This window comes from Artemia sp. Qi Xiang Cuo, chromosome 1 (genome assembly GCF_049724085.1).
Source record: "Artemia sp. Qi Xiang Cuo chromosome 1, ASM4972408v1, whole genome shotgun sequence".
NCBI lineage: Eukaryota > Metazoa > Arthropoda > Branchiopoda > Anostraca > Artemiidae > Artemia > Artemia sp. Qi Xiang Cuo.
In genome coordinates, this window is record NC_142794.1 from 38475401 (window position 1) to 38500222 (window position 24822).

The window sequence follows — 24822 nt, forward strand, 5'->3', positions numbered from 1 at the left end:
CTTGATTAGGATTGTGAAGAAGTTACTGCACAATATATGCTAGTTACCTTTGTACACAAAATTTTGATGCAAATTATCATTGTCCAAATTTAATATAATATATTCAATTTTCCATTGTTCCAGCACTTAATTTGCTGTCCCCTGGAACGAAAAATTAAATTTTAATTAAATAGGTTATTATTGACTTTTTTGTAGAAGCTGAGATTACTCCTCGACTTTTCGTTCAAATGAATATTACATAACCAGCAAAATCATTAGGCACCTTCTTTTCAAATTATCTCCGTTGTTTGTTTTTTCGCCTTCATCAAATTGACTTCTGAGCGGTTGATTTAAGTGTTGCTAATGAAGTAAGCACCCTGTCTTTCAACAAATCTAAAGGAACAACAAATTTTAAATGGAAGCTCCTTTGCTAGTATTTCGGCGTGTTTCTTCTCAAAAGTGTTTAAGGTAGACTATTCTATATCTCCTTGCTTCCAGGTATACCTTTATTATTATTATTATTATTATTTTTTTTATAGTGTTATCCCGAAAGTGGAAGTTTGGGAGCTTGCTTGAATGAATTGACAACCCTGTTATGCGGGTGTTATGATTTAAGTGTTGCTAATGAAGTAAGCACCCTGTCTTTCAACAAATCTAAAGGAACAACAAATTTTAAATGGAAGCTCCTTTGCTAGTATTTCGGCGTGTTTCTTCTCAAAAGTGTTTAAGGTAGACTATTCTATATCTCCTTGCTTCCAGGTATACCTTTATTATTATTATTATTATTTTTTTTTTTTTTTAGTGTTATCCCGAAAGTGGAAGTTTGGGAGATTGCTTGAATGAATTGACAACCCTGTTATGCGGGTGTTATGATTTAAGTGTTGCTAATGAAGTAAGCACCCTGTCTTTCAACAAATCTAAAGGAACAACAAATTTTAAATGGAAGCTCCTTTGCTAGTATTTCGGCGTGTTTCTTCTCAAAAGTGTTTAAGGTAGACTATTCTATATCTCCTTGCTTCCAGGTATACCTTTATTATTATTATTATTATTATTATTTTTTTTTTAGTGTTATCCCGAAAGTGGAAGTTTGGGAGCTTGCTTGAATGAACTGACAACCCTGTTATGCGGAGAAATTTCTTCACGAAGACGATTAAAAGCAGCAGAAGCTGTCATGTCAGTACTGGAAATGTCCCGTGAACTGGTTACAATCACTGATCAAAATCACATAGTGCAGGTTAGTAACTTCTTTCTGTTCATTTTTATTTGTTAATATATTTTTAGATTTTTATGAATCTTATTAGTCATATGTTCATCTTGTGAAGGGGTTTATGGATCACTCCTCCCCAGAAATGTCAATATTTTGTGACCTTCCCTACATTTGTTATATTCTCCATATGATTTGACTGTTTTCGCTTTTTTTTAACTTCCACCCTCTCTGAAAGCCCCCCCCCCCCAAAAAAAAACTCATGTGTACGTGCCTGAAACATATACCATAAGTTGAATTTCTTTTTATACTTTTGTTTCAATGCTTTTTTGTGCTGTCTCACTGACTCGAAGCCTATAATTCAATGAAGAGTTTCAGATAGGGACTCTCAAGGGCTTATGCATTAGCATGAGTTTAAAAATTTCCTGGGCTGCCTTCAAAAAACGCCACCCTTACCCCTGTACAAGTACATCACTACCTCGTATGACACCACTCGAAACGGTCATATCATTCTAGTTTGCAGATCTGCGGCATGATCAGCTCTGAACGAAAAGAAAACCTTTCAGTGTCAGACAAGGCTCTTAAAAACCTAACAAAAATGAGCATAATTTTTTTTGGCGTAACTTGATTTGTTTTTGTACCCCCCCCCCCTCCGAAAAATTATTTTGTAACACCCTCCCCCCCCTCTCCCTGAAAAAAATCCTGGATACGACCCTGGTGTCAGATATATTTTCCTAAGCGATGGAGTCGTCCATATCCACTAATTTGTATGACATTTTTATATTAACCGCTAACAACGTAAACGCTATGGTTAATATCTCTTACACAGGAATTTATCTGCAAGATCTGAAGTGGCTTCTCCTCTCCGCCCTCCTCGCATATCTGCTGAATAGTAAATCACATTGACTTTTGGGGAATTCCCTGTGATTTCGAGGTACGCTATTAGCCTATTCCGACTGTTTCAAAGACAAAGGCAATAAAGCTAGATGAAAATCAACAATTTTAGGGAAATTATGCGGACTATTTCTTAAAATTAATCTTTTCGTGGAAGTTCTGGCTAATAATAATAAATTATTATTAATGTAAGTGTTCTTTTTAGTTCCATTTTCTATGTTTTATATTCGAATTCAAAATAATTTTATCCTTTTCGCCTTTCTTTGAGGGGTCGCTCTTTCAAAAATCATGTACACGACAAGCGTGGTGGAACTGTGCGGCACATGTGGCGTTTCGAGATGTACACCAGATGGCAGGAAGTCAGCGCCCCTCGTCGTTCTTCTTGAATGCCACCATATATCACCTTGTAATTTGTGGTAATATCTATATGAAAAAGTCAAGGTTGTCGGAAGTGAGGGATGATTTTTAAATATTACCCACTTCCTCGAATTAAACGCATCCACGCCTCCCTTGTCAGGTGTTGACATGAATTATTTAAACAACATGTAACGAATATGGTTTTAGAAATACCTGACTTTCAATTAACTTCACATATTTAATATTCATTTATGCAAATTTTTATGCCTTGGACTCCCAACTATTGATGTCTGATCACTGAATTTAATAATAGGCCATTTAATTGATTAATAATAGTTTTATGGTTTGTTGGAATGCAGTAAAGATGTATCAGATATACCAATATACCTACTGGAATGAAACCAAGCCAGGAATGTTCACTTTGTTCAGTCATTACTCTGCAGTAAAAGCCTCGTAGGTTACGAAGATTTACTCATAGATGTTTTATTTTAATGATGTTTTTATACAATATCTTATTCAAGGGACAATGTTACTAGCAAGAGTTGATGATCTTAAGCAACATTTAAAGTTAAGCGACATTTTTTATTAAATTAAGCAACATTTGGATTAATTGGCCTGACGTTTGTAATACTTGACAATACGAGAAAACATGGGAGGCCAGTGGTATCAACTGGGGGCTTTGTTACTAGCAAGAGTTGATGATCTAAAAATTAAGCAATATTTGGATTAATTGGCCGGGCGTTTGTACAGGGGCGGATCCAGGATTTTTTTTAGGGGGAGGGGGGGAAATAATAGGTTGATCCGATAAATTTGCGTTAGGAGCAAGTTTAATTAACGCAAACTTGATTTAATTAACTAAATTACACTACTTTAGACTACGCTAGGGGGGCCCCCTCGCCCCTCCCCATGGATCAGCCACTGCGTTTGTAATACTTGACAATACGAGAAAACATGGGAGGTCAGTGGTATAAACTGGGGGCTAGGGGACATGGGCCATACATGTTGATCGAACGAAGTAAAAAGCGAACAAAGATCTGTAATTCCTGTGGTCCATCCAGTTTCTATAGTTCTTTCCTATTCTTGGAAAGGGTCTATTTATGGGGTTAGCCTCAGTTTTTCCTCGTTAAATCTAACACCATCCCTTAGGGATTTTTTTCGCCATCTTCTATAGTTTCAGCAAACCTTATCTTTTGTGTTGCTAAGTGCGATTTTTCTCGGTTTTCAAGGTACGGTTAATCGTTTCCAGTTAAGCGTTTTAGATCGTGACAAAACGATTGGCCATCTCAGAATTTAAAGTCTCGAGTATATTGGCCCTTTTTGGGACATATTTGATGTTCTGCGACAAACCAGTGGAACACAGCACTTTGCTTTGATATGATCTATTATATTACTTACAATGGCACTAGATATTTTCATCTCCATTCAAATGAGCCCTATCCCAATATTCGATGACATCTGATTCGTTACAATCACCCCTGGGGAAAAGAGGAGATTTATCAGTGCTACCCATGCAAAAATGGGTTTTTCCTTGCTATTCATTGTGGTGGACTTTAGCTCCAGGATATGGCCCCGGATTATATAATAGAAAATATGCATGCTCAAAGGGGTTTCGGTGAGGGGGGGGGGGTCAAGTCCCCAACGAAATCTTCTAATGTTTTGAATTTTCTCAAAATTTCCTATAATTTTACAAAATCACCAGTTTTTTGCTATTGGACGACTTTGTCTACCCCCCCCCCCTCGCCTCCCCCTCGCCCCCCCCCCCAAAAAAAGGGGTGGTTTTGTGGTGGATTTCAATAGTAGCAATTTTAGTGGGGGAAATTTATTTTCATCCTGTGTTGTTGTTTTTTTTTTGGGGGGGGGGGGGGTTCAGGTTTTGTTTGAAGTTTTTAGAAATTTTCTTTCGCTGTTACAAATTACTGTTGGGTTGAATTGAGTACTAAAAGTAATGTGTTCAAAATCTTGCTATAAGGAAAATGTTTGTCACTAGACACTTTGTTTTAAAATCAGGGACGTGATTTGCTATGGGACAGAGGGACATCTATCCCCCCCCCCCTCCCCAAGCCTTAGTTTGAATCCCCCTCGATACGTTTGTCTGACTCGTTTAAAATATTACCAAAATATATATTGTTTTTTGTAACCCCCCCCCCCAAAAAAAAAAACAAAAAAAAACAAAAAACAAACGGATACAGCCCTGATAGGCCTACATAATTCAAACATCCGCAGAAACAGATCTGTTTTCCTTGGCATACCTTTACGGTACTATATTTCATTTGGTCATTTTCACTTGACTTGGGAAACTCGTCTTCAACTTTGTCCCCCCTCCTCATGATTTTTAGGAAATTACGCCCCTGTTTAAAATATGTGTTTCAAATTTCAGCTGCTATGGGTCAGGGTTTATTTTGTTGCGCTTTAATCATTATCTATTAATAATAGGTTAATATCAGCATCGGGGTCGTATCCAGAATTTTTTCGGAGGGTTAAAAAAAACGAATAAAAAATTTGTTTATATTCTTTTTTTGTGTACGTTTTTACGAGTCAGAAAAATATTTTGGGAGGGGGGGCAACCCCTGCCCCCCTCCCCATGGATACGGCCTTGAATAGCGTTATGGTTTTTAAGAAAAATTTTCCTGGTTAATGTAAGAAGAGATCAGTATGGCTACAAGGACTACTATTAGTAGCTGATTAATGTTGAAAGATATCGTTATACAATTTTTTTTAGTATATTAATCCAGCTTGCGAGAGAATCCTTGGTTATTCTATGCAAGATTTGGCCAATCAAAACATAGTGGATTTACTCCGAGTGGAAGGTGCAAAGTTTGATGTAGCTGATGCAACGCTGCTTGCCCAGAAGAAAGGTAGGGAGTGGGAAGGAACTATGTTCTACCGACGGAAGACAGGAGATTCTGTACCTTTGTTTACAAGAGTGATCTCGCTTAATGTGGATGGCATGTAAGTCGCTTCAATTTCACGCGTCTGTTAGTTACAAAGCATTTGTATGTTTAAAAATTTACTTTATTCAATTTTTTTAACTTTCATTGCTTCAGGGAATAATGTTCGATATATCTATTTTTTTAATAGATAATTTGTCTGCTGATTTGACTAAGGTGGATGTTAAAAAAATGATGGTCATTGACTTGTCTCGTACAAGTTTTAGTGTTATGTTTTCCAATCTGTAACTTCAGTGTCGTCAATGGGGGGGGGCACCAGGTTTTGATTTGTTTTAGAGTTGTTCCATTGAAAAAATCCTTGGTACTTTCCCATTATATGGGCCTTTACATGGAAACCAGTCACGAAAAAGCCGTTTTGACGGGTTAACCGCTATAGAGTAATACAATGATAGCGTGGTTTTTGTTGCGTATAAGAAATTTAAACTGTTGTTTTTTGGGGTTTAGGGGGAGGAAGGTACCTAGGTTAGGTTACGTGTTTAATATATGCATTGCTTTACCCCCACCCCCTAATGTGCAAATATATAGCCCAAATTTGTTTCTAAGCTACTATATATTCATCCTATTTTATTTCATTAGCATTAACCAAACTTGACTTTTTAGAAAGGCCCATATAATTGGAAAGTACCAAATCCTTTTTGGGTATTTTCATAGAAAAAATAGCAAAATTGCTGCTCCCTAAATTTTGAAATATAAATCCCCCCTCTAAATTCATATGAACTAGTGCTGCTGTTAGTTTCTTTGAAAAAAAAAAAACGCGGAATTGAAATTGTCTCTTTTGATTAAATCAGATAAGAGTGTCTATGCGTCATGTATTAATGCGACACGTCTGTGCGTCGCATAAAAACGAAAAAAACGAAATTAGCAGTTGCAGTTGTATTGTAAGCGGTCTGACGCTGAAAAGGGAAGAGTAAAAAACGCCTCAATAGTACTATGACCATATAATGGCAGACAATGATGTTGATTCACGAAAATTGGAGGAGGGGTGGGGGGGGCAAAATATGTTTTACAAAGTCTAGATGGCAAATTTGTCGTTTTTCAATGAAAATATTAAAAAAAGCCATTTTTCAATGACAATATCCCCTCCCTAAAAAAAGCGATAAGCTACTTCAAGGGCGGATCCAGGATTTTTTTCGGGGGGAGGGGGTTACTAATTTTTGACTTTTTCGGGGGGGGGGGGTTACTAATTTTCGACTTTTTCGGGGGGGGGGTTACTAATTTTTGACTCAGTTTTTGACTAATTTTACTGATTTTTACCGAGGTTTTACTAATTTTCGACTTATTTTCGACTCGGTCAAAAATTTCGGGGGGGGGGGGGGGTAAAACCCGGGAACCCCCCCCCCCCCCCCCCGGATACGGCCTTGGGCTACTTTCGCATTATCCGGGCCTCGGCTTAATCACTATAGAGAAGGCAATGATAACACCCGTTTTTGACATGATAACCGCTGTAGACTAGGCAATGGTAGCTTGGTTTGCATTGCATATACGATATTAAATTGTGTTTTTGTTTTTTTATTTTAGTGGGGGGGGGCAGATACCTAGGTTAGGTTAGGTTACGTATTTAATACATGCAATGATTTACCCCCCCCCCCCCCTAATGTACAAATATATAGCCCAAATTTGTTGCTAAACTATTATATATTCATCCTATTTTATTTCATTAGCATTAACCAAACTTCACTTTTTAGAGAGGCCCTGATAATGCGAAAGTACCAAAAAAGTATTTCCAAAATCTAGGGGTGTCAAAGCAAATCTTAAGAGAAGGGAACTTGGTTCTCGCCCGTTGACGCTACTGGTGGCAGAATTTTTTTTCTACAAGTTTAATATCATTCAGAGTGCGTTTTATTTTACTTGGGTCGCTTAAGGCCCATCCACAACGAGATTCGATTGATACCAAAATTGGAGCAAGCTCTTAATTTAAGTCAGTTAGTTTTTTATAGGGCTCTGACGGATACCTATAATATATTTAATTTATTAATCATTGGGAAACACGGACTTTGGCGCAAGAACGTTTCTTGGTTGCTTCTAGAGGGTATTTTTGGGGCTGAATTTTAACTACAATCACAATTTGTGCTAGACCACCGTTTCAGTTAAAAGTTTTTAATTTTTATTTTCGGAACATTCGGGTCAAGACCGTATCCGTGGGGGTACTGGGTTTGACCCCTTCCCCCCTCCCCCAAATTCTCGCCCGACTCATGAAAAAGTGACATAAACTCATATACATCTTTTTATGCATTTTTTTTCGTACCCAATCCCCCCCACCCCCACGAAAAAATCCCCCCCCCTCCAAGAAAAATCCTGGGTAAGCTCTTTATTCGGGGGTAATGAATTTTGAAGAAATTAGTTTATGGTCTAATTGTAATGCTATTCAATTTTCAATACCGGTTTTTAAAATGTATCCAGATTGTTTGGCAATCATAGTTTCTGTTTTCATAACTTTTTTAAGTTTTTTTCGTAGCTGAATTTCAGTTTATCAGAATAAGAATAAGTCATTCTTCGGCGTAAGAATAAGTATTAAATTTTTGAACTCGACAGAAAACGAAATCTTTAATTCTTCTAGACCCATATTTTTGCACATTAAAAAAAAACAAAAAAAAACTTTACACAAAAAAAACAAATATATTTAAAATACTATCATAGTACAAAAAATCCAGTTAACAGCCAGTAAAAATTGAAGTAGCTTAAACACTGGACCTTCTTTTCCTATAATAATTAATTAAGGCATCTGCCTCACATTTTACATTTGTATGTAAGGCGTACCTCCTAACGAAATATCATGGAAAGAAGTTGCCCGAGTTCCATTGTGTTCTTTCCGCAGTGTAATATAACCACCCAATATCATAGGTTGTAACCACCCTTGTGCCGAAGAAGATGAAACAAAGAGTAAGGCAGCAATTAATAAATTAAAAAAATCTGTCCAACGCGAAGCAATGACTAGTGGTTAATTGGAGGGAGGGAATGTGCCCCCTCCCCTAGATCATTGCCTCCATAGATTATGAAAAATACTTTAGAGGGGGTATTTTCATTTTTTTTTTAAATTACAACCCCCCCCCCCCCCAAATTCTGTGAATTTGCGTCTCTAGTATTGAAAAACAACCAAAATAAAACGGAATTGTGTAATCATAAAACATGAATAAAGCTCAAATAAACTGCGATTATCGTTTCCCTCGATTTGGCATCGCCATTGCGTAGATAGCTTGTATCTTGTTTTTTTTCCATTATTTAAAAGTGATGAGATTGCGAAAGAGCTTAAAATTGTTGTAATTGCCAATACCTGACCTCTTGTTTATATTAAATAAAAAAAACAAGTTTTTTAAACTGAAAGTAAGGAGCGACATTAAAACTTAAAACGAACAGAAATTATTCCGTATATGAAAGGGGCTGTCCCCTCCTCAACGCCTCGCTCTTTACGCTAAAGTTTTTTATTGTTTTAAAAAATAAAGTTGTGAGACAGAGTCAAACTTTAGCGTAAAGAGCGAGGCGTTGAGGAGGGGACAGCCCCTTTCATATACGGAATAATTTCTGTTCGTTTTAAGTTTTAATGTCGCTCCTTACTTTCAGTTTAAAAAACTTGTTTTTTTTATTTAATTTCTGATCGTTTTTTAGTTAATGCAGCTTTTATTTGTATAAAAATTTTACTTTTCTTTTGCTAAATGGATGTCTTTACAAATTAACTTACGTAACTAACTTCTATATTCGTATATTTTTCTTCTGGCAAAAAATACAAAGTTGCAGATTTTTGCAGATATGAGCTTGAAACCTATGTAATAGGGTTTTCTGATACGCTGAATCTGACGGTGTGATTTTCATTAAAATTCTTTCACTTGTAGGGGATGTTTCCCCCTCTTTAAAAAATCGAGTAAATTTTCTCAGGCTCGTAGCCTTTGATGAGTAATACTAAACTTAATAAAATTTATATATTTAGGATCAGCATTATAAACACATTCTTTTGATACATTTATTGACATCAAAATTTCGTTTTTAAAAGTTTCGATTACTATTGAGCCGTATCGCTTGTTTTTTTATTGTTTTTTTTATTACGTATATGTTATTACTTATATGAAGGGGTTCTCCCCTTAGTCAATACCACGCTCTTTACGTTAAAAGTTAAAAAAATTTTGATTCACAAAGCCCTGAATCACAAAGGCCGTTTAATTAGAATAGATAGCTCTTTTGAAAGCACTAAAAAAAACTGTAGCGTAAAGAGCGAGGTACTGACTTGGGGGAGAACCCCCTCACATACGTTATAATTTCTGTTCGTTTTAAGTTCTAATATTTCTTCTTACATTTCAGTTGAAAAAACTTGTTTTTTTTTATTTAATTTCTGATCGTTTCTTAAATAATGCTTGGAAATCCGGCGCCCCCTTCATAGAAATGTCCCTTACCCCAAAGAAACATCCTCCACGGAAATATTCTCCAGAGTAACCCCCTCCTCTAGCCCCCCCCTCCAGAAAAAATCCTTCCTGAAAATGGTTGTATACTTCCCAATATCCAATAAATAATGCTGGCAAGTCCGGCGCCCCCTTCATGGCAATTTCCCTTCCCCCATGAAAACTTCCTTCATGAACAGATCCTCCAACATAACCACTGACCCACCCATCCCTCCCCCGACCCGCCAAAAAACCGCCTGAAAACTTCTGTATACTTCCCCATAACCAATACTATATGTTAACATTGGGTAAAGTTCATAACTTTTAGCCCTCCCTCTGGGAACTTCGGTGGATTAAGTCATCCTAAAAGACATATTTATCATATTTTCGACCATGCTGAACAAAATGGCTATCTCAAAATTTCGATCGGGTGACTTTGGGAAAAAATTAAGCATGGGAGGGGGCCTATTTGCCATCCATTTTTTTTGGTCAATTAATAATAGCAATATAAAATTTAATTTCCATTACAATGAGCCCTTCAAAGATATTCTATGACCACTGGGTCTACACTATCACCCCTGGGAAAAAAAAAAACAAACACACAAACACACACACAAAAAAAAAAACTCCCCTCCGTGTTCTTTCTTATGTCAAAAAATGTAAAATTCCACATTTTTGTAGATAGGTGCTTGAAGCCTCTACAAAAGGATTCTCTGATACGCTGAATATGATGGTGTGATTATCATTAAGGTTTTATAATTTTTTAGTTGTCTTTCCCCCTATTTTCGAAAATCACCCACATTTTCTCATTCGCTTAAATTTTTATGAGTTGAAATAAACTTAATGAAATTTATACATTTTAAATAAGAATTGATCTCTTATTTTTTTGATATATCTATTGGTATCAAAAAAACGTTTTCTAGATTTTCGGTTACCATTGAGCCGGGTCGCTCCTTACTTACAGTTCGTTACCACGAACTGTTTGATTTATTAAATACAAAGACAAGTTTTTTCAACTGAAAGTAAGGAGCAACATTAAAACTTAAAACGAACAGAAATTACTGCGTGTATGAAGGGGACCCTCCTCAACACCTCGCTCTTTACGCTAAAGTGTTTGAGTACTTTTAGAAAAGCTTCTTATTGTTCTAATTAAACGATCCTTGGGTTTCAGGGGTTGTTCATTGTCAGCTTTTCAAAAATAACAATTTGAGATTTTAAAAAATGCTAAGAAAGACTAAATGTTAAATAGCGTTGGCGATATTTCGACACTAGCACCAGTTTCCATTTTTATAAATTGCCCAAACTCTGTGAGCACGACAATATGTATATTCACTCAAAATTATCTTAATTCTTTCCCTCAGTACTCGTATCTGTTACTATATGTACGACTATATAAAAAAATATTCTGGAGGTGGGGGTGGGGTAACAAAGCTTTTTTGGGGGGATGGGCCACCAAAAGAACGAAGAGAATAGATCAGCTTCTGTGAAATTTTCCTAACGGTCTCAAATAATAGTGTTGTTTAACTGAATATTTAAGACTCATTCACGAATTGTATTTTTTTTTGGGGGGGGGATCCAACTTGGTAATCCCCCTGGATATGGCTCTGATTCAGTGGCGGATCCAGGGGGCAATGTGGCTCCCCCCCCCCCCCCAACATAGTCTAAAGTAGTGTAATTTACTTAATTAACGCAAGTTTGCGTTAATTAAACTTGCTCATATAACGCAAGTGCATCGGATCAACCTATTTTGTGCCCCCTCCCCTTCCTCCAAAAAAAAAAATCCTGGATCTGCCCTTGCTCTGACTATGTATCCATTTCTATAACACTTTTTCATACTATCACTCAGGGTGACCTCCATGACTCAGCTCGATTGTGTATTACATCAACGCCTCCTCACGTTGATACTTTATAACCTCAATATTTTCTGGCCCCGAAACGCATGCGTCATGTATTTAACACCTCTTTGGCTGTCATTTACTTTATCAGTCAATAGTGTGTCGATATTTGTGAATTCTAGAGATTAATGTCAAAGTGAACTATTTCCACTTTCTGTAAAAAAAAACAAAAAAAAAAACAAATTTGAAGTTTGAAAACCATGATGCTCTTGGTTAATGGATAAATAATAATGTGTGGTTAAATTTAGCTTTAAGTGGCATAAATCGGTTTTAAAAACCAAACTGGTATAATCATGAATTTCAATTTGAACAGCCCGTATTTTAAGAAGTTATTTATTTATTTAATTCCTTTTAACTCTGGGTTTTCCCATTCTTTGTGCTATTTTTACGTTTCTATATCCTAGCCTCTAGCGGGTGCGTAGGCGCTGAGGATCCTACGTGAAAAGGTTGATCGGGGTAGGTATTGCAAGATGCCAAGTCCAGGCCCCTCTAAGTCACCCTCACCATTGCCGATCACAAGTTTTTGTGTAGATTATGTTTCCGTATCTTGGCCTCTACCAGTTGCGAAGGGGCCGAGGATCCTACATGCAAAGCTTGATTGCGGTAGGTATTGCAAGATGCCAAGTTAAGGCCCCTCTAAGTCACCCTCACCATTGCCGATGTTTTTGTGCAGATTATGTTTTCGTGTCTCCTCTACCAGTTGCGAAGGGGCTGAGGATCCTACATGCAAAACTTGATTGCGGTAAGTATTGCAAGATGCCAAGTCCAGACCCCTCTAAGATCACCCTCACCATTGCCGATTTCAAGATTTGTGCATATTATGTTTCTCTGTCTTGGCCTCTACCAGTTCGGAAGGGCCTGAAGATCCTGCATGTAAAGTTTGATTGCGTCAGGTACTGCAAGATGCTAAGCCCGGATCCCTCGAAGGTCATCCTATCCATTGCTGATAATAAGTTTTGATATTGATGATGTTTTTATATCTTGGCTTACACTAGTTGCGTAGGGGCTGAGGATCCTACGTGCAAAGGTTGATCGGGGTAGGTATTGCAAGATGCCAAGTCCAGGCCGCTCTAAGATCACCCTTACCATTGCCGATTACAAGTTTTTGTGCATGTTATGTTTCTCTGTCTTGGCCTCTACCAGTTGCGGAGGGGCTGAAGATACTGCATGTAATGTTTGATTGCATCAGGTAGTTGGAGATGCTAAGTCCAGATCCCTCGAAGGTCATTTTATCCATTGCTGATAATAATTTTTGATATTGATGATGTTTCTATATCTTGGCTTCTACCAGTTGCGTAGGGGCTGAGGATCCTGCACGCAAAGCTTGATTGCGGTAAGTATTGCAAGATGCCAAGTCCAGGCCACTCTAAGATCACCCTCACCATTGCCGATTACTTGTTTTTTGTGTATATTATGTTTCTGTGTCTTGGCCTCTACAAGTTGCGGAGGGGTTCTACATGCAAAGCTTGATTGCGGTAGGTATTGCAAGATGTCAAGTCCAGGCCCCTCTAAGTCACCCTCATCATTGCCGATTACAAGTTTTTGTGCAGATTATGTTTCCGTGTTTTAACCTCTACCAGTTGCGGAGGGGCTGAGGATCCTACATGCAAAGCTCGATTGTGATAGATACTGCCAGATGGCAAGTCCAGGCCCCTCTAAGGTCACCCTCACCATTTCTGATTACAAGTTTTTGTGCAGATTATGTTTCTGTGTCTTGACCTATACCAGTTGTGGAGGGGCTGAGGATCCTACATGCAAAGCTTGATTAGGGTAGATACTGCAAGATCCCAAGTCCAGGCCCCTCGAAGGTCACCCTCAGCATTGCCGATTAGAAGTTTTTGTGCAGATTATGTTTCTGTCTCTTGGCTTCTACCATTTGCGTAGGGGCTGGGGATCCTACATGCAAAGCTTGATTGTGCTAGGTACTGCAAGATACTAACTCTAGGCCCCTCGAAGGTCACTCTGACCGTTGTTAATGATAAGTTTAAGGTTATTTTATAAATTCATTGTCTTATGAACCAACGTGGGGTAACTTTTCTTCTGTAGTGTAGGATGACTACATGGCTAACTGGAAATTATCTAGTTTATTATGATGATTGATATGAACAAGATTATATTTGTGGCATTGCTGGTACGGTGAATCCTCCTCCCCCTAAAAAAAACTTGTATGCTTAATATTTATTTTATTACATGGCTTTTGCACTTTTGCCTGCATGACGCTACCGTGGAATGATACTGTTGGTTTTTATGTATGTATTTTAATAATTTATACATAATTATCTATTTATTCTTCTTCTCCGGTTTCACTTTCGCTGGAAATTTAATTTAGCGCTATCTCAGTTTCAAAGATTAATTAGTCTCAAATAGAATTATATCTTTGTTAAGTGGAGTCTATACATAAAGTCGAGCATAAAGTGTACATTTAAAAGGAGGATAATTGTATTTTCCCTTGGAGACTTCATCTCTAATACTTCAAAGCTTCAGGACCATATGACTTATAGTAATGAATAATTTATCACGCTGAATTAAAGTTTACGAAGTTCAAATCAAGCTGGTTGTATGCTTTTGAACATTTGCTCTAGTTTCAGCCAATATTTAAAAATTTATTTCGAGGAGTCAAAAGGGATTAACAGTTTTTCTTTGGGAATTTTTTAATATTTCCCTTGATCTAGCTTTCGCGTCAAGAAAGTTAAATATTGCTGAATATTTTTTTTTTGTAATTAGTGATCCATTTTCAACCGAAGCTATACTTTCTATATTCGTCTTAGTTATTTTGAAATACTGATTAGCAATATAATATAAGTTTATATTTTACATGAAAAATTTATTTAAAGTAGCAATTGGGTGGCGTCAATTGAGGGTGGTATCTCCCTCCCCCCCATTATTAAAAAATGGGAGGATAAAAAATCCTCCCCTAGATTTTTAAAAATATCATTTCTTTGGTATTTTAACTCCAAATGCCTTTTTGACATTTTATTGAAAAACGAAAAATTAACCCCCCCCCTAGATTTTCAAAAAATACGTTTTTCTCCCCCCCCCTCCCCTAAATTTTCCTGGATAAAAACAGCTATAAACATTAGCTTGAAAGGTAATTAATTATGTTGTTTTATTACCAAGGAAGATTTTAGATGATAGCTTGGTTTGTAATATGCGTCCTTGGACAAGAAATCTCTAAGATTCTTCAAGAAATCGTCTGCAAAGAAATCTAACTTTGCAGGATAATATATGAAATTGGCAAAATAGTTTCTCCAGGGGTTGGAATCGTTATAAATAGAAAACAAGCTTTTCTCCGGGGGGGATAAATTTGCACGTCTTGATACAGTGTGTATGTTTTTGCATAATTGGGTACAAGCTATGTTTTTTTTTTGTTTTTTTTTTCGGCTTATAGTCATTTTGAAAGTATTCTTAACGATAGAAAATAAATATGTCTGATAAGAATAAAAATTCAACAGCCATTACGCCTTGATCCCAAATTTCATCTCTTCTCCTTCAAATTTTCAAAATCATTTAGCCTATGTTGGTGACTACTGCCGTTTAGGTAGGAAGTGAGGCCTATGCCTAGTTTGGTTCGGAATTAGGAGTTAATCAGGGTTGTGTCCCATATCCATTTATACGAATTTCTTAGATTGGCTTTGTCCTGAGGTTCATAACAAAGGATCTGGCAGAACATGGTATTATGCAAATTACTTAGATTATGCAAATGATTTAAGTGTCTTAGATAAAAATGTTAGCAAAATGAATGATGTTTCGGCGGTTTTGAGAGTTCAAAATGCAAGAGTAGTTTTGAAAGTTGATAGTAAGAAGACTAAGTCGTTTAGACTTGGAATAATGAGGATGGAGAGAAGATGTCACGTGACGAGAAAATCCTTCAAGTGGTATTAATTACCGTATACCGGGGTCGTATGCAGTATTTTTTTCGGGGGGGGGGGGTTCGAGCTTATTAATTTAAAAAAACGCATCAAAATTTGTTTATATTCACTTTTGTTACATTTTTACGAGCCGGACAAACATTTGTGGGGAAGGGGGGGGGGGTCCTCCCTTCTTGATACAGTCTTGTCATATACTACTTGTGTGGTATAAGTAGTAATGAGAGTACATACAGGGAAGATGTAAAAATGAGCCAAGGCTTAGGTGGTTTTCTTGCAGTTAGAAAATTTTGAGGGATAGAAATATAAGCCTTGAAACTAATATTAGAAGCCATGTTACTGACAGTGCTCATGAGTGGCTCTGAAACCTGAGCTCTTCGAAATGTTGAAGAAGATATTTGATACGTTTTTCAGAGGAATTGCCTGAGAATAGTATCAGAGACTTGTTTTACTAACTATATTAAGCGATGGATAAATAAGGATGAAGATCCTCCAGAGCTACTGCCGGCGTATAGGGTGTTGAACCGACCTTTTAGTTGATCGATCGTTTTTGCAGGGACTTTAGTAAGTGGCCCAACCTTGCTTCATTTGGGATCGATCTCTGGGCCCCGTTTTGCCCGTCTTGCTGTACGAAAAGATTTCTTCGATCCCACGTTGTTGGACTATAATGAAAGAAATGCTAAGATGGCTTGGTCACGTTTTAGCGATGAAGGATTATAGGTTGCCAAAAGTTGGGCTTTTGCCCATGCATCTAAGGGAAGCGAAAAACCCATTTAGGTCCCTAAATGGGCTGGAAGAGTTCATAAGAAGGGTCTAAAGGATTGAAACCTCATAGGAGGGAGTAAAGAGTAAAGTATTGATCAGATTCAGGTGGTGGAGGAGTGTTCACAGTTGTGTTGGCCTCAGGTGGCTGCTTTAATAAGTTGTTCACAGTAGTTGTAGTAGGAATATATTATGCGGAAGTCGATTTAAACTAAACGAACTTCGGGTTAAGTTGACTATAAACTAGGACGATTCCTTTATTCCATTTTCCACATTTTCCATATTCCATTTTATTCCAAATTATCTTGGCAACACTTCAGACAATCAACAAAAGCGTAGTAGGGCAGACTAAAGTACCGAAAAAGAACTGCTGCCACATTTAAACAAAAGATTCGATTATTGTCTTTGGGAGGCAAATGGAAAATGGAATGAAATGGAACAGGATAAGTCTTGAAAATGGAAAAGGAACTAAACGAAGTTTAAGTTAAGTTCACTACAGGCTTCTAATAACTAGAACGATTCCTTTCATTATTGAAAATATATCAAGTGTGAGAAAAGTTTGGATTTCAATTATCGAAATCTGACGATTTGAAGGTACTATTTTCAAATAGTGCAAAATCACAGTTATGCTTATTCTAAACATTCATCTGGATGGAATTTTTGGTACTTGTTAATTAAACGAAACACACTCAAGAAGTGAAGTTAGGTTAATCCTAATAAAATATAATTTTCATATAACCTTTGGTTCATATAATAATATAATTTAGGCTATATATATGCACATTAGGGTGGTGGTGAAATATTTGAACAGCGCTCCTAGCCCTAACCTTACCCCTCCCCTCCCCTTAATGTGCAAATATATAGCCCAAATTATACGACTTCAATGCATTGTATCACGCGTCACTTGTGTTTGTTGCAATGAAACCAGTTTACTGAGATCTAACCACAGTTCATATAATTATCCAGTAAGCTTATCGCAGGTCATTCCTGGTCGTTGTTCTCGGTGCGAACAAAAAGCTCCTCCCACTTTCTTCGTGCAGTTACTCATAGCGAGTTTCCACTTGTTTTCAATTGTTTGGCGGTTAACTTGTCTACCCGTGAAAAGACCGGATGCTGCTTACGTTTCTACCTTCTCTGGAGCACTCGCACTCCAGTCTGGTTTTTTATAATGGGGGAGATAGGGAATGATCATACTGGATAATTATATGAACTGTGGATCTAACGTAAGCGTAATTCTTGAGTGTGTTTCGTTTAATTAACTAGTACGAATTTTTTTCCAAAATTAAAACCGAACATTTTTTCTTCCTTATTTCGCGGACGCTTCTGGTTTGTTTTTAACCCAAAAATTTTTTTTAGCAGGTAATTTGAAAACTGATATTATTCAAAAACTGAAATATAGACTGTTTTGTAGATTTGGTACTTCGGTTATTGGAAACACATTCAAGAATTACGCTTAGGTTGCATCCCAGAAAACTGGTTTCAGAGGTTAGGTTTCCATAATTTTGTTTGTAAAGTATTATTTTATCATCATATTTTGTTATATTTCATTAATATTAACCTCACTTCACTTCTTGGGTGTGTTTCCAATAACTGACAAGTACCGTAGATTTTTTTTTCAAGATACTTGTTACGAATGAACATGAATGTTTAAAGTCAAACAGTTCGTGACAACGAACTGTAAGTAAGGAGCGACCCGGCTCAATAGTGACCGAAACTCTAAAAACGAAAATTTGATACCAATAACTACATCGAAAGAATGGAATTGTTATGCTGTTTTCAAACATATAAGTTTGATCAAATTTAGCCTTACCCATCAAAAGTTACGAGCCTGAAAAAATTTGCCTTATTTTCGAAAAAAAGGGAAAATACCCTCTAAATGTGATAGAATTTTGATGAAAATTACACCATCAGATTCAGCGTATCAGTAAACCCTACAGTTGAGGTTTCAAACTCCTATCTAAAAAAATGTGGAATTTTGTATTTTCTGCCATAAGATCACGGATGCGTGTTTATTGTTTTTTTCCAGTTTGTGTTTTTTTGTTTTTTTTTGTTTTTTTTTGTTGTTTTTTTTGTTGTTTTTTTCCAGGGGTGATAGTATTGATCCAGTGGTCCTAGAATATTGCGAGAGGACTCATTCGAACGAAAATTAAAAGTTCTAGTGCCCTTTTTAAGTGACCAAAAAAATGGAGGGCAACTAGGCCCCCTCCCACGGTAATTTTTCCACAAAGTCACCGGGTCTAAATTTTTAGAGAGCCATTTTGTTCATCGTAGTTCTAAAAATCTAATAACTATGTCTTTAAGGATAACTTAATCCCTCCACGGTCCCCGGGGGAAGGGCTGCAATTTATGAACTTTGTCCATTGTTTACATATAGTATTGGTTATTGGGAAGTATACAGATGTTTTCAGGGGGGATTTTTTTGGTGGGAGAGAGTAGGTTACGTAGGAGGATCTTTCCATAGAGGAATTTTTCATGGGAGAAGAGAATTTTCCTTGAAGGAGAATTCTTTTATTTAAAAAAAACGATCAGAGCATCGATCCAGTAGCGATCCAACATTATTTAAAAAACGATCAGAAATTAAATATAAAAAAAACAAGTTTTTTCAACTCAAAGTAAGGAGCAACATTAAAACTTAAAACGAACGGATATTATTACGTATATGAGGGGGTTCGCCCCCTCGTTAATAGCTCGCTCTTTACGGTAAAGTTTTTTTTTTTAGTACTTTAGAAGATCCATTTATTCTAATTAAACGGCCTTTGTGATTCAGCTGTCATTCTTAAAGAATTGGAACAAAATTCGAACTTTAGCGTTAAGAGCGATGTATTAACGAGGGTGCGAACCCCTCATATACTTAATAATTTTGTTCGTTTCAAGTTTTAATGTTGCTCCTTACTTTCAGTCGAAAAAACTTGTTTTTTTTATTTAATTATACAAGACCTGATAGCGCATCGGTAAGAGAATTTGCATATGGCCGTGGTAACTTAGGTTCGGATCTTAGATAATACAAATATTTGTTATAGAGCAGACTAAATATTATTTGCTCTTAGGGACAATCAAAAAGTCGAAAATGACAAAAAAAAAGAAAAAAACTGGTTCAGAAAATGGACTAAAAAAGTAGAAAATAAGTTATGCTATGTTTTACTCCCCCCTTTCATTTAATGTGGAAAGAAATAGCCCAAATCTGTTCATAAACTATTATATTTTCATGCTGTTTTGTTTTATTTCAGTAGCATTAACCAAACTTCACTTCTCGCATGTGTCCTGGATTTTAGAACAGTGCCGTTTTTTATATTGATTTGAATTGTCTCTTCAAAAAGTCTGTAGAAATATTTCAATTTAAACGTCTCAAGAACAACTTTTTGACAATTAGGTACATCCTTCATCCTGACAAACAACGAATATAATCCGACAAAGGGCTTAGCATTAAGATATATACAAACAAAGAACATGATTTTCTTGGGAAAATAGGAAAGAAACAATAAACCTCAGTGCAAATTTGGGGACGAATTTCATTGCAAAATAAAAATAATTTGATTTGCAAACATTGCAAATTCAATTCTGAAACATAAATAAAAAAAGAAGCCCGAATGATCCATAAATTGCTTGGATAATACTGATCACTTTGTTACCAAGTTGAGAGTTACAGTTTCCTAGCTTAGACCGATATCACTTTAAATCCTGGTGGAAGTTAAATTTAAAAAAGACAAGTTTTTTTCAACTGAAAGTAAGGAGCAACATTAAAACTTATAACGAACAGAAATTATTACGTATATGAGGGAGTTTGCCTCCTCGTTAATACCTAGATCTTTACGCTAAAGTTCGAATTCTGTTCCAATTCTTTAAGAATGACCCTGAATCACAAAGGCCGTTTAATTAGAATAGATAGCTTTTTTGAAAGTACTAAAAAAAACTTTAGCCGAAAGAGCGAGGTATTGACTAGGGTTCGAACCCCCTCATATACGTAATAATTTCTGTTTGTTTTAATGTTGCACCTTACTTTGTTTTATATTAATTTCTGATCGTTTTTTAAATAATGCTGGGAAATCTGGCGCGCCCTCATAGAAATATCCCTTCCCCCATGAAAACATCCTGCTTTTAAAGATCCTCACACATAACCACCTTCCCTGACCCCCTCCCCCCCATCAGAAAAATTGCTCCTGAAAACGTCTGTAGGCTATACTTCCCAATAACCCATACTATTGTAAATAATGGGCAAAGTTCATAACTTGCTTTCGCTGTGCTCAATCACTCGTTTTATATTGTTTCACCTATGAAATGAGGAGTATACACAAAGGGGAAATTTTTTAAGTTGTGTTTGTCATCCAAAATGCATATAGGCTACTGACAAAATTTGGAAATAATTAACATTCGGAAGTGGTCGAAAAATGGCTCACAAATTTTACAAATTTATATGTGACAAAAGTACAAAAATACCCACTTAAAAACATATAAAAAAAAGGTGTACTTTTGTATTATACGCCACTCAATCAAGTGTACGTTGTGTAAAAATCGAGTACAAACCGGTTTCTTCGTTAGTTTCTTTCAGCTTAGCGTGAGACAAGACAAAGAGAGTTTGCACATTGGGGGGGGGGGGGTAAAGACTGTGTACAATTTGAAGTTAGAAAACATTTCTAATTCATAGCATGCAGTGTAATTGTACCTAACACATTTTTCATGTAGACCCGCTACACTTTACCCCCCCCCCCAAATGTGCAAATATATAGACCAAATTTGTTTCTAAAGTATTATATTTTCATTATTTTTTTTGTGATATTTCATCAGGATAAATTTTGAAAGAAACAGGTTCTAATTAAATGAAGCACTTGAGTGGCGTATAATACACAAGTGTCAAAAAAGGTAGTATCTTGAATAAGCTGTGAAATATCATTTGACAAAATTGAATCCAGAAAATGGTTGCTGGTAACATAACAGCGTACGATTACTGTAATTCATTTTGTTTTGAAAGAAGTGCAAGAGCATATTAAAGAGAGTTATGTAAAAAGCATAAAAAATGATACTGTAAAGCACACTCACAAGTAGTCTCCGAAGCCACGCCGCGCCGACACGACGGTGGCGAATGTGGGATTTAGTATCTGCGGCAGACGCGCCGAAATTTTTTTGTTAAGTATTTTTAGCTGGCTGGTTAAAAACTTATAAGAACAATATGACAAAACAGGAATTTGTTGGGCCGTGCGGAAAGTGTTTAATGTTCACCGCTAATTAGACCAAGTAGAATTCTCCTTTTTAGCCACTGTACCCAGGGAAACCTATGTTATGTTTATGTTTAGCATCGCATCGTTCCTATAAAATCCCGTGTTTAGTCATTTTCTTCTTGTTAATGATTTGGGCTAATGTGTATTAACTTTCAAAGTTTGAAGTTCAAACATTTTCTGTTCATCAAATACACACGAAAAGGAACTAAAAAAAACAAAAAACAAACAAACAAACAGCAAACAAACACTGTATACAAGTCAGATACCATGAGCTTAACAACACCAAAAATTTAAAATCAACGGCCAGAAGAAGGTTAATTCAGAGATGCCACTCTGAAAAAGTTTATTGTTGTCATGGATAAAAATGAGTTTGTTCACTCTGCTTTGAGCCAGCATTGATCTTTTGCAGTCACAATCAGTCCTGTCGTGCTAAAAAGCCGTTCAGCTGGTATACTTGTGGCTGATACAGCCAGAACTAGCGTAAACTGCCCCCCATGGGATCTGATGTTTGTATTTTTTCCAGAAGGTTAATGTCTGGTTTTCATTTTGAAATAAATTCAAGCGGTTGGCTTCAGCAGCCAGCGAGAAATTAAGATCAACCTAACGCCGGATCTTTGGGTTGATATCTTCCTGTTCTGCAAGTGAATGAGTATTCTGACAGTTCATCTGTTGGAGTAGTTTTTTTTTTTTATGGACAGTTTCTCAGTGCCAGCAGATAAATAGAGCCTTTTCGCAATTGGTTCTGATGGTGCCTCATTATCGCTCAGAATTTCCACATCACTTGGATTTTCATTTTCTGTCTCTTGTGCATTAGCGGTGCTAGAACCAACAACACCCACATTTTTCCATTACCAATCTCTTCATCATATTCTTTGAGCTCATTTTCTGTCACTCTTTTTTTTGTCATGTCAAAGAGGATATCTCGTCGTTCTGAGACGGTTCAAGGAGGTGCTCATCAATTTCCTTTAGTCTAAAGGTCTCAAAATCCGATAGCGCTACTGACACCATCAAATCGTCTCGAGGGAAACACGGATCAAATGTGGCCATCAAGTTTTGCTTGATCTCTGCTATTGGGGAAATTTCATCCCCATTTTCTTCCATCTGTGCCTTTAACATTCCTCTACATAACAAAGTAATGTTCAGTGCCGGAAACGTCTCACCTTCAGTTGTTTGCACTATAGTAAGAAAAGTAAAAAGCAGGTTGCATAGGACAGTCATGAGCTCGAGATCATCTTCGTCTAAAACTAAGCGAGGTTTGCCAATTTGACAAAGGAGAGTCGATACAACAGCTTTATGGTTTAAAATACTTTCCAACATTCTATATGTGGCGTTCCACCGCATGGGAAGATCTAATTTTAGCGTCATGTAATGGTCATTTCTTCCACTGCAGGGTATCTCCTCGGCCACATGAACAATGGGCAGGTCTGAGTCTGTATCTAAAACCTGATCAAGCTTAGTTCTTCAATCGCAAAAAAGCTTCGGATTTCTGTTTTCGAATTCGTGGCTTAAATCAGAACCTCTGTAAGTCAAGACTTCAACAATAAGTCTAGCCTTTTTCACCAAATCACAAACCTCTGTTACTTGTGAAGCCCATGTGCAACACAATCTCGTGACTTCACATCCAGAATTGTACAGGATCTTACTACATTTGCATCTCAATCACGTACCACAGTTATGTCCCTCTCTTCAATGTCAAAAAGCTTACCACAGGCACGATACTCTTTTCTAATGTTGTCAGCTGTATGTCGCTCATCACCAAAACAGTTGGTTGGAAGTAGTTTTATTCTTCATCTCAAAATTTGTAGTGATGTACATGAGTCTCTGACACTGATAGCTAAGATGACGGTGGTTGTCTGTCCATATATCCATAGCCATAGCTCCACTTCTAAACTTTGCCCTGTTGCAAATGATATTTTTCACTGTTGTGAACGTTGCATCATATATGTCCTGCAAGCAGAAAATGGCAATGTTTCTTTCACTTGGCAAGTCTTCTGTACCTGCAACAATATCATAATTTGCATAAAACTGTGAAAAGCCTATTCTATTTACAATATTGAAGGGAAGATTATCCTGTGCACATAGTAAAGCAAGATCTCTGCCAAGAACATACATTGCATCGGAATCCATACTTGCATTGGACCTTGGGGTCCCGTAGAATGCTGCGAATGGGCTTCTTCTTTGTGTCTGCTGAAATAAGCTGTTTTATCAGGGGGAATTAATCTGCACCTTTACTGTAGGGCCTTTGCGCCCTACACTACAGGGGGAACTAAACTGCACCTTTACCGTCTTTTCTTATCAACACTCAATAACCCTCCAAAATTCTTTTCTGAAAGAAGTGGTCGAGTTATGAAGTTTCAAGTCAAAGTTTAAGGCTACTTCAACTTCAGTGTGCTCTGCTCACTGTGCAGAAAAAAAATGTAACCCATTTCTATACTAGCTCTAACACTTTTCCAGATAACATCCTGAATTGCCTAGTGTTCTTTTACCTACCTCTTTTCATCCGAAAAATCAGAAAGAAAAAACAAATAGAATTTTAAAGTGGAAGGTAGAATTTTTGTTTCAAGAATGAATTTCTTCTTCTTCTTCCTACGAACCGATGTACATGGCTAGCCCAAGTTAACAGTTTTTATCTTTAAGAAACATATTAGCCGGGATGACGGTTGGAGCCCGGAGGTTGATATTGATAAGAAAAAAAAAGAGAGCAAAAGAACGGCGGCGTATTAGTGACGCCGCCTCCGTAAGAATCAGCGTCAGCGCGCTGGTGCAAGATCGGTGGCACACCACCGTTTTTTGGCGGCACGCCGCCGACTTTTTGCCTCGGCTTCGGGGTCTACTAAGAAGTGCCCAAGTTTTAAATTTCTGGTTATGACTCTTTAGTCCGTATTTTCCTATCATGGGGGGGGGGGTATATTAAAATCGCAAAGTCACGCAATATATTGCCCTGTCATTGCTGATGGTATTGTCCTGATACGTGCTTCTGCAGCTGAACTTGAAAAGGCCTTAAACACACTCTTGGATGAAGCCCTGAATATGGAACTACATATTAGTTGGCAGAAGACAAAAATAATGATCGTTGACTTGACAGGTCAACATATCAGCACAAAGTGTCGAAATCTTCAAGTCATTTGTCTACCTCAGATCTGTCATAAGGGACAGCAGCTCAGTTGAAACTGAAGTTCAGTCGCTCATTGGCAAATTCCCATCAGTTATGGGACGACTATGCTGCTTGTTATGGTCAAAGCCCAATATCAACCAAAAAACAAAAATGTGGATCTTCAACACCAAGGTAACTCAATTCCTCCTCTATGGTGCTAAGATCTGGCCGGCTTCTGCTTCT

General features: G+C 37.1%; 1 protein-coding gene across 5 annotated transcripts in view; it reads left to right on the forward strand.

Moving 5' to 3' along the window:
* The window catches only part of Pde8 (phosphodiesterase 8), a 335405-nt gene that overhangs the window by 244174 nt on the left and 66409 nt on the right, over positions 1-24822 (forward strand). For all 5 annotated transcript variants that reach the window (XM_089102287.1, XM_089102216.1, XM_089102070.1 and 2 more), the window contains 2 exons: positions 1046-1213; positions 5154-5383. In XM_089102287.1, coding sequence (XP_088958413.1) covers positions 1046-1213; positions 5154-5383 — 398 coding nt within the window. The remainder of the gene's footprint in view (positions 1-1045; positions 1214-5153; positions 5384-24822) is intronic.